This window comes from Streptopelia decaocto (genome assembly GCF_964273445.1).
Source record: "Streptopelia decaocto genome assembly, chromosome: 2".
NCBI classification, from domain to species: Eukaryota; Metazoa; Chordata; class Aves; order Columbiformes; family Columbidae; genus Streptopelia; species Streptopelia decaocto.
In genome coordinates, this window is record NC_138655.1 from 5,036,869 (window position 1) to 5,054,645 (window position 17,777).

At 45.5% G+C, this 17,777-nt stretch overlaps 1 protein-coding gene and 1 long non-coding RNA gene across 6 annotated transcripts in view; one reads left to right on the top strand and one right to left on the bottom strand.

The window, feature by feature from the left end:
• PTK2 (protein tyrosine kinase 2) overlaps positions 1–17,777 on the top strand; it is a 205,893-nt gene that overhangs the window by 82,848 nt on the left and 105,268 nt on the right. For all 5 annotated transcript variants that reach the window (XM_082045902.1, XM_082045900.1, XM_082045898.1 and 2 more), the window contains 2 exons: positions 8,896–9,062; positions 15,576–15,663. In XM_082045902.1, coding sequence (XP_081902028.1) covers positions 8,896–9,062; positions 15,576–15,663 — 255 coding nt within the window. The remainder of the gene's footprint in view (positions 1–8,895; positions 9,063–15,575; positions 15,664–17,777) is intronic.
• LOC309436619 overlaps positions 9,246–17,777 on the bottom strand; it is a 481,462-nt gene continuing 472,930 nt past the window's right edge. The window contains exon 2 of the long non-coding RNA XR_014183382.1: positions 9,246–9,406. This is a non-coding gene — a long non-coding RNA (uncharacterized lncRNA). The remainder of the gene's footprint in view (positions 9,407–17,777) is intronic.

Consider the following 17,777-nt stretch of genomic DNA (forward strand, 5'->3'; position numbering starts at 1 on the left):
AACCCCCCAGGTCCCTCAGCCGCTCCCATCACACTTGTGCTCCAGCCCCTTCCCCAGCTCCGTTCCCTTCTCTCAACTCGCTCCAGCACCTCAATGTCCTTCTTATGATGAGGGGCCCAAAACTGACCCCAGGGTTCGAGGTTTGGCCTCCCCAGTGCCCAGGACAGGGGGACGGTCACTGCCCTGGGCCTGCTGGCCACACTATTCCTGACACAAGCCAGGATGCTGGTGGCCTCTTGGCCACCTGGGCACACACTGGCTCATGTTCAGCCGCTGTCACCAACACCCCCAGGTCCTTTTCCCCCAGGCACTTTCCAGCCGCTCTTCCCCGAGCCTGTAGTGCTGCCTGGGGTTGTTGTGACCCAAGTGCAGGACCCGGCACTTGGCCTTGTTGAACCTCAGACAATTGGCCTCAGCCCATCGATCCAGCTGGTCCAGATCCCTCTGTATGGCCTTCCTGCCCTCCAGCAGATCAACACTCCCACCCACCTTGGTGTCATCTGCAAACTTACTGAGGGTGCACTCGATCCCCTCATCCAGATCATTGATAAGGAGATTAAACAGAACTGGCCCCAGTACTGAGCCCTGGCGACACCACTCATGACCAGCCACCAACTGGATTTGTCTCCGTTCACCACAACTCTTTGGGCCCGGCCCTCCAGCCAGTTCTGTATCCACGGCAGAGAACACCCATCCAGCCATGAGCTGCAGCTTCTCCAGGAGACGCTGCGGGATACGGCGTCAACGGCTTTAATGAAGCATTCGCTGCTTCCCATCAGCAGGCGGGTTCGGCCATCACTGCGAAAGCCGGGCTCCTTCATGTGAAAACACCCACCATAATGTCCCTCTTCTTCTTTCCCCAGCTTTATACACTGTGTGTGACACCGTGTGGTGTGGGATGTCCCTTTGGTCAGTCGGGGTCAGCTGTCCCAGCTGTGTCCCTTCCCATCCCTCTGGCTGGTGGGTGCTGCGAGGAGCAGAAAAGGCCTCGGTTCTGTGTGATCCCTGTTCGGCAGTGACCAAAACATCCCTGATTATCAACACTGTTTTCAGCACAAATAGAAAACACAGCTCCAGAGTAGCTGCTGTGAAGAAGATAAACTCTACCCCAGACAAAACCAGCACACCCACAAAACTCATCCTTGATTCTTGAGTAGTAGTTGTGAGAAATAAAGATGATGTTATTTATGTGGAAATAACAACCAGAAATCTCAAATCAGGTTATGCCATACACCCATCGCACCTTGATTCTTACTCAGTTTGGTTTTTTTCACTTCTTTAAGACTGGCTGCCTAAAACATAAACTGGATAGAGAGAGCATTAACACATCTGGCTGTTAGCTTGTCCTTGTTTGTGGAGGTAAAAGAGGCGTGATTAGAAGCCTTTCACAAATAAAGATGCAGGTTCAAGGTCTCTTGGCTTGTTCATCGTTCAGATGTCTTTCTCCCTTTTCTATGCAGAACCACCCTGAAATGTTGGCTTCTCTAATGTTGACAGAATGAGAACTCAAAAAGCTGAATTAAAAAAAAGATCGTGGGCTAAGGATAAAGATCTATCTGACTCCAGGGAACAGAAGAAGTCTGAACTCAAGGCGCAATGTCTTGGCTGTGTCCCATCCCCACATCAGGGGAAAAGACCGGAGTGAGTTCATCAGTTTCCCTGCTCACCTGCAGAATCTTATTTCTTACGAGCAGAAACCGTGGGTGCAGGGTTGGGAAATTGTGTATTGCAGCCGTTTTCCCTATTTTGAGCTTTTTAGAAGGAGAAGAGCTAAAGCACATTGAGCTAAGACATCGCTAAAGCGGTTTCTTAAACTGCATTGCTGCATTAGTATTTGTTGCTTGCTTTTGTCCTCTTTGCCCGTCCCTTTCTATTTGTATCCAGTTTGTATTTTCCCAACCCATTTCAATTTGCAGGTCGTAGTCCATCCTGCGGTGTCTGTATTTCATTCTGGTTTGGCTGTTCTTGCAGAATTTCCATTCCTTCCAGGTTTGTCTGCATTAGGCTCCTGAGTTTGGACGGGTATTTCTGTGCTATGGATCGTTGCTGTATTTTACCCAGTGATACAGGAGACCTGAGTATTTGGACATCCAGTTTGTGGTGGAGGAATGAGAAAAGCCTTGAGTATAAGGGTCTAGAATTTAAATGATATACTAATTTAACAATAATTTCTCTGGCAGCAGTGCTAGCTTTTTTCTCGCTGTTTGTTTTCTTGTGCTGCCACCTTAGTTGTGCTGCAGAGGCGTTGTGACTGTTTGGCAAACTAATCACAGATCACAGAATGTCAGGGGTTGGAAGGGCCCTGGAAAGCTCATCCAGGTCAATCCCCCCATGGAGCAGGAACACCCAGATGAGGTTACACAGGAAGGTGTCCAGGCGGGTTGGAATGTCTGCACAGAAGGAGACTCCACAACCTCCCTGGGCAGCCTGGGCCAGGCTCTGCCACCCTCATCGGGAACAAGTTTCTTCTCAAATTTAAGTGGAACCTCTTGTGTTCCAGTTTGTACCCATTGCCCCTTGTCCTATCACTGGTTGTCACCGAGAAGAGCCTGGCTCCATCCTCCTGACACTCACCCTTTATATATCTGTAACCATGAATGAGGTCACCCCTCAGTCTCCTCTTGTCCAGCTCCAGAGCCCCAGCTCCCTCAGCCTTTCCTCACACGGGAGATGCTCCACTCCCTTCAGCATCTTTGTGGCTCTGATGACAGAATCATAGAACAGTTTGGGTTGAAGGGCCCTTCCCAGCTCCCCCAGTGCCACCCCTGCCATGAGCAGGGACATCTTCACCAGCTCAGGTTGCTCAGAGCCCCGTCCAGCCTGGCCTGGGATGTCTCCAGAGATGGTTCATCTGCCCTCCCTCTGGGCAACCTGGGCCAGGCTCTCACCACCCTCAGCATTAAAAGTTTCTCGTTCATGTCTGTCCTGAATCTCTCCTTTTCTAGTTTAAAATCATCACCCATTGTCCTGTTACAACAAGCCTTTCTAAAAAGTCTGTCCCCATCTTTCTTAAAGGCTCTTTCAAGCACTGAAAGGCTGCAGTAAAGTCTCCCTGGAGCTTCTCTTCTCCAGGCTGAACACCCCAACCCTCTCAGCCTGTCCTCCGAGTTAAAACGAGTTCTTGCTTTAATGTTCCTTTTAATCCAGATCAATTCCGCACTCTTGTCAGCCGCATCACCTTGCAGACTGACACAACTTGGGGAAGAAAGGAAAAACCTGTTTATTCTGGCACCGCAGTGTTATTGCAGCACCAGGGTTTATTTATGAGCATCTTTCCTCATGCACTGCAGCATTCCTGGTTTCCAGACACTTCTCCAGAAGGATATTGCTTGTCTTGAATCAAGAGGTTTCTCAGTCGAACCGCAGTCACCGAAAAGACCAACTTTAACCACAGTTCCACCCATTCAACTTCATCTCTGTCCTGCAAGTCGCTTCGCTTTTCTCAAACCTGCTTCGTTTTGACATGATCTCTGGACAAAAGGTCTTTGTCCACCTAAACCAAGCAGATAGCTTGAAGATTTCAAGTGGGCTGGGCATGTGATGGGGCTGTCTGAATGTTCCTATTGCTGTCTGTAAAGGAGAACGCTCGTGTATTACACAGAAAAATTATTTAATCTATTGGGTTTCCCTTTAAAATAGATTCTTATGGCAATATAGGATGGGGGTAGCAGGTTGGCCACAAAGTTCTTTCATGTTGAGTGGAAAGAGCCTTTGAACACTAGCAGGACTTAAACCCATTTTTGGGGTGATAAAATCTGCTGTATACATACATACGTATATTTCCACATTGAATTCTACATATGTGCAGTAATACATTGCCTGGAGGCGATGGAATTTTGGAATACGGAAGCAGAGTGGAGAGCACCGATTTCTAACATCATTAGGTATGTATACAAATGTATAGAATCATTCAGTATGTATTAAAAGAGCTAGAAAATCGGTACCGCTTACCAAGAACTCAAAACTGCAGACCTGCAGATCTAAGCAGCATAAAGAAGGTGATGGCACTGAGGTAATCGGACTAATTATAACAAAAAAGAAATACCTTTGCTCTTTAGAATGCCTTTTTTTGTGCAAAATACACATTTTGGAGTTGTGAGGGTGTAGTTTTCTTTCATGGAAATGTTAAATTGTTTTGCATCACAGTTTTGTAGTTTAATTTTGTCCAACTCTTCATTTAAGGTCCCCACATTAATCTCTCATCAGGAGTTATAATAGTGGATATATAAATAGCATTTGACATATTTTAAAGTGCTTTAGAAATACAAACACCCCGTCCCTATGTTAGAAGTGCTACTTAAAGACGTTTTCTAGTGCAGGACACTTTGTCCTTCCTACTAAATAGGGAAATTAGGTTTGTAGTCACACTGGGAGTATATTATTCTAACTCCAATTTATTCATAGTAGGACATGAGCTTTATTAATTGACAAGCAAGCAATTCCTTTTCACACATTTACAGAAGCACAAGGTATTGCTGAGAGATACTGAGAGGCCTTTCAGCCTTGGTTTTTTAGCAGCTTTCAAAATATCCTCTACTGTACATTCTATTTCTGGACGTGTTCTCCTCATTTAGGACAGACATTACTCTATTTTTCAAATTAGCTGTGTTGAATATCTGTGAGTTCTTTAGACAAATGAGTAACAATAAGTGCTATTTACTGTTGTAGGGACTGTAAATGCTTTTTTTCCTCCTCTTTGGGTTAAAGGGAGGGAAGGGTGATTTGACACCTATTATTGATTGGGAATTCCTCCCCATTGTCTTTTGCTCAGCTGCACTGACCTGTTTTATGTTTGGGGTGTAAATGTTAGCTCTGGAAACCCGATTAACGTCAATGTGATCACAGTAAACAGCATTCAACTGGTATACGATTGTGTGACTTCCTTTCTGGGTATTTATGGGAATGACAAGAGCCAAGTGAAAACTGCTGATAGAGATTATGACACCAAGCTGGGAGGAGTGGCTGACACACCAGAGGCTGTGCTGCCATCAGAGACCTGGACAGGATGGAGAGCTGGGCGGGGAAAAATTGAATGAAATAGAACAAGAGCAAGTGTAGAGTCTTGTATCTGGGCAGAACAACCCCAGGTTCCAGTATAGGTTGGGGAATGACCTGTTGGAGAGCAGTGTAGGGGAAAGGGACCTGGGGGTCCTGGGGACAGCAGGATGACCATGAGCCAGCACTGGGCCCTTGTGGCCAGGAAGGCCAATGGTACCTGGGGTGGATGAGAAGGGGGTGGTCAGTAGGTCAGAGAGGTTCTCCTGCCCCTCTGCTCTGCCCTGGGGAGACCACACCTGGAATCTTGTGTCCAGTTGTGGCCCCTCAGTTCCAGCAGGACAGGGAACTGCTGGAGAGAGTCCAGCGCAGGGCAACCAAGATGCTGGAGGGAGTGGAGCATCTCCCGTGTGAGGAAAGGCTGAGGGAGCTGGGGCTCTGGAGCTGGAGAAGAGGAGGCTGAGGGGTGACCTCATTCATGGTTACAGATATATAAAGGGTGAATGTCAGGAGGATGGAGCCAGGCTCTTCTTGGTGACAACCAATGATAGGACAAGGGCCAGTGGGTACAAACTGGAACACAGGAGGTTCCATTTAAATATGAGAAGAAACTTGTTCCTGGTGAGGGTGGCAGAGCCTGGCCCAGGCTGCCCAGGGGGGTTGTGGAGTCTCCTTCTGTGCAGACATTCCAACCCGCCTGGACACCTTCCTGTGTAACCTCATCTGGGTGTTCCTGCTCCATGGGGGGATTGCACTGGATGAGCTTTCCAGGTCCCTTCCAACCCCTGACATTCTGGGATTCTGTGTGATTCTGTGATTCTGTGAAATTGATATTCCTGTATCAGATGTGTTCCCTCCCTCATAACCATTCACTCCAGAGTCTGTATTTTAGAACTCCAGCAGCAAACTTTCAGGTGAGGCCCAATAACCATATGAAGAGCAGACTCTCAGGAGACAAAATTATTCGAAAAATAACAGCTTAATGGAGTAGAATAGCAGGAGGGCTGGCTCGAGCTGCGTACCTGCCTAGAGATCCATCCAAGCATAGAAAACTACACACTTTTATATCTTTACAGACCATTCACACCAATGGCGCTATTTCACCACCAGGTCTTTTGCTCCCCGTTGGACCCTTTTTCTCTGAGGCCTCTGTTTTGTTCCGCTTTAGACACTGGTTTTGGTCCATATCCTTGCAGGTGCTGTTTTCTCTGGATAAATCCTTTATTCTCAGCGCAGTGCAAAATAGGCCCCGCTTTGCAGATGTCTGTGATGTCTCTGTGTTAGCTTTGGATCCTTGTTTTCCCAGTTGCTTCCATTTTTCCCAGCAAAATGCAAGCCAGACTTTACCTTGCAGGTGTTTAGTGTAGCCTGCGGTTGCTTTTGGTAAATACAAGCTTAAAACTTTAGCAAATCTACCAAGTAACACGAAGCAAAGAGTATATTAAAAATCATACAACCCTATATCTCTAAATAATCCACGACATTTGGTGTGCACCTGTTTAAGTGAAATGATTAAAACTGAACTTGAATTGTGCTCATCCACTGACCTGTGAGTAGTAAAACTATCGCCATACAGGTCACTTATTTACAGGGAGAGCTCAAAGTCGGCTCATTTATAAAGTGGTTGATTCATAGTCAAATTGAATACAGTAGGAAAAGTCTGTACAAGACTCATTCACTCACAAGTTACCGGTGTCTGTGTGTCCTTCTGCTTCCCTGTGGTTCTCCTGAAGGAGTTTTTGGCCTGGCTGTGGCTCAGGCCTTTCCCTCTGGAGCCTGAACCAAACTGCTGCTGGTTTGTCTGGGGGGGTCGAGTGCATCCGCCACAAAAGTCTGGAGAGATTTCAGGTTTCTTTAGCTGTGCTTCCAGTTAAAAGGTTTGTCGGGACGTATCCCAGCGGGATGTCTTCATCGCCGCCGTGCCGTGGTTAAGCAGTTAAATCGTTTGTCTGGAAACCGGTGATTAAACATTCTGGTCACTACCCTGAAGAACATCAGACGTGCAAAGCTCCTCATGCATTGGAAGGTGAAGAAGCTGTCGCCCATCCCTGAGTGACGGCGGTGGCTTTGTCACTTCATGGAAGCCGTCCAGAACCCGAGGGGACTCTACACGTGGTTTACTACCCAGTGGGAGTTAAACACACTGACACCGTTATGGCCGCGGTGCCACTTGGACGTAAATCTTGTGCTGTTTGGAAACAGGAGCCAGAGAAAACAAACCCTGTCCCGCTTTGGTGTTCCTCTGGTTGTGAGTTGGTGTCGCTGCTTTCACAGAGTGTCAGGGATCGAAAGGGACCTGGAAAGCTCATCCAGTGCAATCCCCCCATGGAGCAGGAACACCCAGATGAGGTTACACAGGAAGGTGTCCAGGCGGGTTGGAATGTCTGCAGAGAAGGAGACTCCACAACCTCCCTGGGCAGCCTGGGCCAGGCTCTGCCACCCTCATCGGGAAGAAGTTTCTTCTCAAATTTAAGTGGAACCTCTTGTGTTGCAGTTTGTACCCATTGCCCCTTGTCCTATCGCTGGTTCTCACCGAGAAGAGCCTGGCTCCATCCTCCTGACACTCACTGTTGATGCTGAAGCAGATGATGCTTCTGAGGGTGCTGGGCTTGGTGGAACCTCTTCTGACTTTGACTCCATGAACAAGCAATCACTGGAGGGAGTCCAGCAGCGGGTTATGGAGGTGCTGAGGGATCTGGAGCATCTTTCTATGAGGAGAAACTGAGAGAGCTGGTGCTGTTCAGCCTGGAGAAGAGAAGCTGAGAGGGGATCTCATCAATGTTTATAAATATCTCCAGGGTGGGTGTCAAGAGGATGGACCAGACTCTGTTCAGTGGTGCCCAATGACAGGATGAGGGGGAACGGGCACAGACTGAAGCACAGGAGGTTCCATCTGAATATGAGGAGGTGCCAGAGCCCTGGCCCAGGCTGCCCAGAGAGGTTGTGGAGTCTCCTTCTCTGGAAACATTCAAACCCACCTGGACACCTTCCTGTGTGATCTGCTCTGGTGAACCTGCTTCAGCAGGTGGGTTGGACTGGATGATCTCCAGAGGTCCCTTCCAACCCCACCCATTCCGTGATTCTGCAGCTTACTAAACGTGGCTTGTGTTTCTTTCTTTTAGGCTTGAAATATTGAATTTTTATCACATTTCACTATGCGCTGTGTTGCTTCTGGAAACTTATTTCAAGGCTGCAGTTTGCTGAGGCATATGAGCTGATCTAACAGCTCGCCATCACCTCACCAAAACCATGATCCCACTCCTACAGGTGTCATCGTCCCCATCTATTCAGATTTAGTCCTTCCTTCATTTGCTTTTTGCAGTTACTTTTCTGTTTGCCTGATTTGCAGAATCAATGTCAGAAGGGAAACAGGAATATTAGGATTTGGTTTTTTGAAAGGTTCCTTTCTTGGGCCTGAGATCCTCAAACTTTGCCATTGACCACAGGACAAACAAATGGGATGTTTGATTTTTTTTTAGAATCTTCCCAAATAATGGTCTCACCCCATTTCATAAGGGATGAAATGGGTGAAGAGAAGGAAACCAAGAGGCTGTGAGTGACCTACCAAATCCCGGCTGTTGGGACACTCAATAGGATGAAATTCTTAATAAAATTTTCTTTGGAGAGTGACTTTTAAAGAGGGTTTGTTTGCACAAATACATCTTGATTTCATCCGCCAATCTGCTTTTTATATTTTGGCTTTTATGTTATTGTGTTTTACATAGTGGCTCAATTCTAAAAAGATGAATGGAAACGTGTTTACCGCTACGTGTAATATCTGATTTATTGCTTAATGTTTTGTATAGACATTGTTACACTTCCAAGCCTTACTGTTGAATGTTTGGAAAATGCACGTTGGCGTTTTACGGCTTGTAAGGAGTGTGTGTTTCTCTGTTTTAGGGCATAATCCAGAAGATCGTGGACAGTCACAAGGTGAAAAACGTGGCGTGTTACGGGTTGCGGCTCAGCCACCTGCAGTCCGAGGAGGTTCACTGGCTGCACCTGGACATGGGGGTGTCCAACGTGAGGGAGAAATTCGAACTGGCCCACCCGCCCGAAGAATGGAAGTAAGAGCATCAATCTGTTTCGTGGCCAAAGCGAGCCCAATAAGTCTTTGTTGAGGGTTTTGATTGCGGGGTGACAATAAAACTGCGGCAGATGTATTGTTAACCTCTTCTACCCCCCTCTTCAGCCCCTCCCTCTCCCCGCTTCCCACTAATCGGGAGGGAAAGAAGGACAGAGAGAAGAGAGTTGGAAAAATTAAAAGTGTTTTCCTAATGCTACTAATAAGAATAGAGAAAATAATACAAAATATACAAAACCAATCTGGAAAGTCTGAGCAACTGCAGAGCCGGCACCCGAAGTCCTGGACTGGACTCTACAGCCAACCGGAGCTGGATTCAGTCTCTCACTAGGCCTCAGTTCACAGGGCCAACTAGCAAGGTCTTCTCCTAATGTTGCCATAAGCAAAAAGGGACAAGATCTTCGTGATCTCCCACTTTTATATGAAGTATTCACGTGAATGGAATGTTATACACTGTTGGTCAGTTCCTTGGTCACCTGTTTCTCGTTGCCCCTCTGGCGAGAGGTGCATCCATTCGTTATCAATGACCGCGCATTCCGTTGCTGTGTTTACCAAAAAAATGGATCTGGTTCTCTAGGAAAATGCAGCTAATATGAAGCTTTAGCTGACAGGCAAATTCACTAAAAGTGAAACATGTTTTTAACAAAACCAGGACAGTCTTTTTAGCTTGTCATAAAAAATGAGGCTGTAATTCGTGTTATGAAGCGAGATCCTTATGTGGTTGAATAGGAGGGCAAGGGAAGAAAATGGAAAAAAACCCAAGCAAACCAAACCATAAAACCAAACACCACCAAAAAACAAACCAATAAAACCCCACAAAACACACAAGCTTTTCACAAGCAGTCTTGGGTTTGCTTTAAGGGATTTTTGTTGTTGTCGGGGGTTTTCTGCAAACTGAACAGGTAACGTGTAACCCAGGATTTAGAGGATGCGTAAAGTAGGAGCAGAAATCCCTTCAAAATCTGCAGAGCTTCTGCTCCCTCCAAGTTGGGAGGGAGTGTCGACCTGCGGGAAGGCAGGAGGGCTCTGCAGAGGGATCTGGACAGACTGGAAAAATGGGCCGATTCCAATGGGATGAAGTTCAACAAGGCCAAGTGCCGGGTGCTGCACTTTGGCCACAACAACCCCCTGCAGCGCTCCAGGCTGGCACAGAGTGGCTGGAGAGCAGTCAGGCAGAAAGGGACCTGGGGGACTAATGGACAGGAAGCTCAACATGAGCCACCAGTGTGCCCAGGTGGCCAAGAAGGCCAATGGTGTCCTGTCCTGTATCAAAACCAGCGTGGTCAGCAGGACAAGGGCAGTGATCCTTCCCCTGTACTCTGCATTGGGGAGGCCACACCTGGAGTATTGTGTTCAGTTCTGGGCCCCTCAGCTCAGGAAAGAGATTGAAGTGCTGGAGCGGGTCCAGAGAAGAGCAACAAGACTGGGGAAGGGACTTGAACACAAGCCCTATGGGGAGAGGCTGAGGGAGCTGGGCTTGTTTAGTCTGGAGAAGAGGAGGCTTAGAGCTGAGCTCAGCACTCTCTAGAACTACCTGAAGGGCAGTTCTGGCCAGGTGGGGATTGGTCTCTTCTCCCAGGCAGTCAGCAATAGGACAAGGGGCCATGGGCTTCAACTCTGCCAGGGGAAATTGAGGCTGGCGATTAGAAAGCAATTCTGTACAGAGAGAGTGGTCAGGCATTGGAATGGCTGCCCAGGGAGGTGCTGGACTCACCGGCCCTGGAGGTTTTTAAGCTGAGATTGGCCATGGCACTTAGTGCCATGATCTAGTCAATGGACTGGAGTTGGACCAAGGGTTGGACTGGATGATCTCTGAGGTCTTTTCCAACCCAGTCAATTCTGTGATTCTGTGATATATGTAGCGAACAACCCCATCTCAGGTTTTGTCATCCTTGACTTTTTGGCGTAATCCCATTTGTATTTGTGATACGCACACACCTCTGAAAATTTAAAAGGATAAACCTTGTTATGTCAAGGGAAAAAGAAAATATTGTGAAGGACTGGTTGTATTTAGTTATAGACTTAAGTAGAAGAAATGTAATTTGAAAACACTGAAAAGCAGAGAATAGATCAGTTTATTCCTCTGTGAACGTAAAATTGTTCAGTTTTATTATTTATTGGTTACCGAATTGTGGCCCAGAGCCATGAGTGACATTCGCCCTCCTCCGATCTGGGGTTTTCTTCAGTTATTCCAGGGGCAATAAACAATCGCAAGGTCATTGCAGAATCTTGTTTTTCATAGCTTAGGTACTTTGGGATATTTTCATCATACCAGTTGATAGAAATACAAGAGGAAACTAACATTTATTTGCAGAAAGACCCAATAGTCTACTAGAAAAGATGGGGAGCTCAGAGCTTTAATATACCATTAAATAAGTGAACGACTAAACTCACACGGAAACAGCAAAAAGCAGATTTTGCTGTGGTTACTGTTTCATTAAAAGGGTTTTGTGTGTGTTCTTTGGTGGCTTATGTTCATAACCACGATTTTAAGCTTACACATGTCCCCTGCAGAGTTATCGTAAATAATGTATATTTAATTTCTTGTAAATTGAGTTATTCTATAGTAGCAGACATCCCATTTGGCAACCATCGGTTTATAAACGCTCTTTAGGGGCCTGATTTTAGCAAATGCAACAAATCCAAATGAATTAGCAACATTTAAAACTTAAATGGCATGTTCTATGCATGCTACATTTTATTGTTTGTGGCACGTGCATCGGTATTTTTCCTTCCGTAATTTACAATACATTTTTAATTGATAACACAGGGAAATTCCAGCTTAGAAAGCAGGGGGTCCCTGAGTGCTTTTCATGGTAGGAGTGCTGGGTATACGGTGTGAATAATTTATACCGTGGAAATTTGTTACATCGTGTACAAGCGTCGATCCCGATTCTATTAAACGGCGCGTTGTATACGTCGCAGAACAGACTGAATCATTTTGAGCAGCAAAACGAGGAGATTGTTTTGAAGTTTGTGGGAAGGAACGGTATCAAATGCTCATGAAAGAGCTGTGGCGAGATGTAAATTATTCAATACCCTCCCAGAGTGTCGTTGAATGTTTGATGGAACACACGCAGCCTGACGTACCTTGGAAACCTGGGGAGATTCGCTGCGCGTCATCAAAACGCCGCTGTCATGTTTGTGGTGCTGTAACACGGGGTGTTTCAGATCATCCGACAGTACGTGTGACAATGTTTTGATTACACGGAGGGAAGTCTTGGAATCATCCTTAAATTAAAAGCTTCCTATAGTGTTAATAAACACTTGCGTGATGATTGTTTCTTTTTAATAATTTAAATGAAAAGGGTTGTGTATTCCCCGTCTTCAGAAATTAGATCTTAGATGTTCTCCTGGACTAATTTAGATACTGGAAGTCACAGTGATTGGCAGTGGGTTATGCAGAAGATACTCAGCTTTTGTTTGATGCCATACTGCTCGTAATCCTATAGCGGAATGAAGGGGAGAAATGATATGAGATGATAGAGCTGCAGTTAGGGCTTGGGAGGAGGAAATAATAGTGGATTTTAGGGGTAGAGTCACTCAAAATTTGGTCACTTCCAGTTTTCCCTCATGCAGCAAACAGTTCAGGTGCAGGAACATGCAGAATTAAAACCTCAATTACGTTGCAAAGGACAAAGAGGAAATCATTGCTTACTGGAATTCTTCTTTTCCCATCCTCACATTTGCTTTTATTTATTACTCTGACCACCTTCTCGCCATCAAATAGTTGGTATTTTGCACGAGGTAGCAGAGGTTTGAACTATCATGGCGTGGGTTTGTCGGTTGGTTTGTTCATTTCAAATAAAAATCAATAAAGACCCAATACTTCTTTTTTTCATACAAAGAAGAATATTGACCCTAAAGGGAAAGTAATGTACATCTTCACTGTACATTTACTTGAAGAAAGTTCATGCTAGTTAACTCTATAGAACCAAATATCCTTTTAATGTTTTATTTGATTCTCTGGCAATGACGATAATTCCGTCCAGCGTCAGCTCATGGTGCCCAAAATGATCCGAGTTATAATTGTTGGAACCTCTAGCTTATTATTTTTGGTAATAATTTGTTCAGGAAATAAGTATTCTGGAGTCTGCTGTGTTTTGGGTCACATTGGGTAATACTGTTGTATTTCTTTGAGTTACGCAAGATTTAGCACTACAGAAGCATTGTATAATTGGACTGTAATTCCATACGATTGCTTTAGAATAAGTCTAGTCTTCCAAATGCAGTTTGAGTTTTATTCATTGCTGATTCCCAGTATCACAGTATGTTTGGGATTGGAAGGTACCTCAAAAGCTCATCCAGTCCAATCCCCCTGCTGGAGCAGGAACACCCAGATGAGGTTACACAGGAACATGTCCAGGCGGGTTGGAATGTCTGCACAGAAGGAGACTCCACAACCCCCCTGGGCAGCCTGGGCCAGGCTCTGACACCCTCACCACGAAGAAGTTTCTTCTCAAATTTAAGTGAAACCTCTTGTGTTCCAGCTTGATCACATTACCCCTTGTCCTATCATTGTTTGCCACCGAGAAGAGCCTGGCTCCATCCTCGTGACACTCACCCTTAATATATTTATAAACATTAATAAGGTCACCCCTCAGTCTCCTCTTGTCCAGCTCCGGAGCCCCAGCTCCCTCAGCCTTTCCTCACACGGGAGATGCTCCACTCCCTTCAGCATCTTTGTTGCCCTGCGCTGGACTCTCTCCAGCAGTTCCCTGTCCTGCTGGAACTGAGGGGCCACAACTGGACACAATATTCCAGGTGTGGTCTCCCCAGGGCAGAGCAGAGGGGCAGGAGAACCTCTCTGACCTACTGACCACCCCCTTCTCATCCACCCCAGGTACCATTGGCCTTCCTGGCCACAAGGGCCCAGTGCTGGCTCATGGTCATCCTGCTGTCCCCAGGACCCCCAGGTCCCTTTCCCCTACACTGCTCTCTAATATGTAATTTCCCAACCTATACTGGAACCTGGGGTTGTTCCTGCCCAGATGCAGGACTCTACACTTTCTCTTGTTAAATTTCATTAGGTAATGCTGCTGCTCTTGGGTTTATCTTATGGTAGCGTAAATTGTTAATTATTCCTTAAGCATTTGCTTGTATGACGTCCCATATACCTGTGCATGGGAGATGATCCCAGGTGAAATACTTCTTAATGAAGAAATTCCTCTTCCCTTGTAGTATTATTATTGTTTTAATGAGTGGGTGTCCCGTCCCAGCCAGTCTGTGATTGTGTGACAGTGGTCTTCCAGTGCTAGTTTTATCAAACCTGAGGGGTGATTATCAGCTGGGATACTTGCTCAGAAAGCAGACCTGGTTTGTGAGAAGGGGACTTGGCATCCTCATCGCTTGCTGCATTTGAAGGACAGTAGATGTAGACGATACTGAAAATCAAGCCCTGCCTTGAGTTGGCTGTTGAACGTCAGCTTCTTCATTCCCATAGGCCTAGTCAGAGATTGGAATCATAGAATCATTTCATTTGAAAGAGACCCTCAGGATCACCGAGTCCAACCATAACCTGACTCTGGCACTAACCCATGTCCCTAAGAACCTCATCTAAATGCCTTTTAAACCCCCCCAGGGACGGTGACTCCCCCACTGCCCTGGGCAGCCTGTTCTAATTAAGGTCACGCTAGTGACTGTCCCAGCCAAGCTCTTTTGCTTTCCTGATTTTCTCCTGCGATCCTATTGCAAAAAGCCAGACTTTTCAAGGCTCCTCAGTTAGGAAGGCAAGTCCCTGGAAAGGAAAGAGATTGCTTTACCTATATATTTTATTTAATCCGGAGGGTAAAGACATTCTACATCCTGGTCTAGATCAGAACGACTGAGACAGTCCGAAGACTCTTTTTCGTATAAAAACATGTTTTCTGTGCACACGGAGACTGAAACATGCATTTTCCTTTATGAAATAAATTATAAACCCCCATAATTCTTAGTATTTCTGGTTTGTATATAGTTCGTGTGCGGGCGTTTACAGTTGCTAAATATTTTCCTTATTTTACTGATTTCTTACTGCACAACGTATTTCAATGATTCCAAAGCAAAGAAGAATCCTGTAACTTCTGCTTGCAGTGGAATCCTAAGCAGCAATAACACCTATTTTATCAAATCCCGATAGAAATCTTGATGCCACGCAGCCACAGCACTTGTTTGAAAAGAAGTTCTTGCCCTGTTGAAACCAACAGGTTGAAACGTTGCAATATTTGCCTTCACCAGCATGAGGAGGTTGTTAAATACACTTATTTTGGAGAAGGGCTGTTTGATCGGATATGCTGTATTGGCGCAGCGAAAGGAGCAATTCAGAGCTGGAAACACCTTTATAAAATGTCAGGAACTACAAGTAGTCAAAGAGGAAAATTTTCCTTTAGTTTTCTGCATTTGTTTTGATTTGATCCTTATTTTTAAGAATCTTCGAACGCATCTGTAATTTGGGAGGAAATCTCGATTACTTTTGGCTCGCCAATTTAATTCTCTCTTTGTTTTTCTTGCTTTTCAGATATGAATTGAGAATTCGCTATTTGCCCAAAGGATTTCTGAACCAGTTCACTGAGGACAAACCAACTCTCAATTTCTTCTATCAGCAGGTACGGTCAGTTCTGCCACTTGGCTGCATTTTGCCCAATTGAGAAAATTCTGGATTCTTTTATGGGGATAACATATTACAGCAGAAAAAGAAACTGGTAAAACGTTGCATATTTAAAGCAGAAAGGGCATGAAGCCCCTGACGTCTTTCTTTTTAAGACAAAGACAAGGTAATTCTGATGTAGTCTTCTTAATTTAGATAACATTTCCTGTTGTTCAGCTGGCTTATCATTATTTGACACTTACATTAATGAGTTTGATTTTACAAATGCAGATAGGTCGGCAATTTCACTAGAATGTGTTTTCCACTTGCGTTGTTAGGTTATTTTCTTGATTTCAGTATCTCTTATTGATTAGTAAAACTGCATAATAGTGACTATTTCTACCAATTAAGCACATAAATCTTCCTTTTGTTCACTTAAATAATTTTAAATAATCCGCTTTTAGACTGACAAGGTCAAATTAAAGCTATGGGGGTGTCTGTTAGAGGAGATGGGTTATAGTACCTCCTAACTTTAAGAATCCATGTGTCTGTGAGAATTCAGATGTAAAGTTATTTATTTGCTACATCTTTTTGGTACGTTGTCTATATTAATACACTGAAATAGTGTTTAACACTTTGTGGTACTGATGACAAGTTGGTGAGCTATGTCTTTGTTATAGTTTTAAGCAATACTTTATACAACTACTTGGAAGATTACTTTTAACCAAGATTATTTAAAGGAGTCATGAGAGAGATGGAATAAGGTAGGATTAGTTTTAATCTAGATTATTGAGAGGAGTTATTTAATGGAGTATTTTCAGGATAGAGATGGAATGAGGTAAAATAAGAGGGGTGTGAATTCTGCTGGAATGGCAGAGCTCCAGAACTACATCATGAATGGGGTGGAGTCCAGTTGAGGCCTGTATCTAGTGCAGTGCCTCAGGGTCAGTGCTGGGGCCTGTATATTTCGATATATTCATCAATGATTTGGACGAGGGAATAGAGTGACTGTCAGCAAGTTTGCTGATGACACCAAGCTGGGAGGAGTGGCTGACACGGCAGAGGCTGTGCTGCCATCAGAGACCTGGACAGGATGGAGAGCTGGGCGGGGAAAAATTGAATGAAATAGAACAAGGGCAAGTGTAGAGTCTTGAATCTGGGCAGAACAACCCCAGGTTCCAGTATAAGTTTGGGAATGAGCTGTTGGAGAGCAGTGTAGGGGAAAGGGACCTGGGGGTCCTGGGGACAGCAGGATGACCATGAGCCAGCACTGGGCCCTTGTGGCCAGGAAGCCAATGGTACCTGGGGTGGGTTAGAAGGGAGTGGTCAGTAGGTCAGAGAGGTTCTCCTGCCCCTCTGCTCTGCCCTGGGGAGACCACACCTGGAATATTGTGTCCAGTTGTGGCCCCTCAGTTCCAGCAGGACAGGGAACTGCTGGAGAGAGTCCAGTGCAGGGCAACCAAGATGCTGAAGGGAGTGGAGCATCTCCCGTGTGAGGAAAGGCTGAGGGAGCTGGGGCTCTGGAGCTGGACAAGAGGAGACTGAGGGGTGACCTCATTCATGGTTACAGATATGTAAAGGGTGAGTGTCAGGAGGATGGAGCCAGGCTCTTCTCGGTGACAGTCAATGATAGGACAAGGGGTAATGGGTTCAAACTGGAACACAGGAGGTTCCACTTAAATTTGAGAAGAAACTTCTTCCTGGTGAGGGTGGCAGAGCCTGGCCCAGGCTGCCCAGGGAGGTTGTGGAGTCTCCTTCTGTGCAGACATTCCAACCCGCCTGGACACCTTCCTGTGTAACCTCATCTGGGTGTTCCTGCTCCATGGGGGGATTGCACTGGATGAGCTTTCCAGGTTCCTTTTAATCCCAGACATCCTGGGATTCTGTGAAGAAAGACCTGGAGTTTTGTTTTGAAATAGGATTTATGTCAAATGAACAAGAATGTGAAGTGCTGATACTATTAACCAAACGCCAAAGGCTTCTGCTAAGGAAAACTATTCCCATGGACTATGTTGTTGTGTCTCTGCCACATTCCAAAACATCCTGATTTTAACTTGCAAACTGTAATTCTTGAGCAGCTTCCCCTCAAATTAGGATATAACTGGAGCTGGTCCAGATCACGGAACCCTCTGC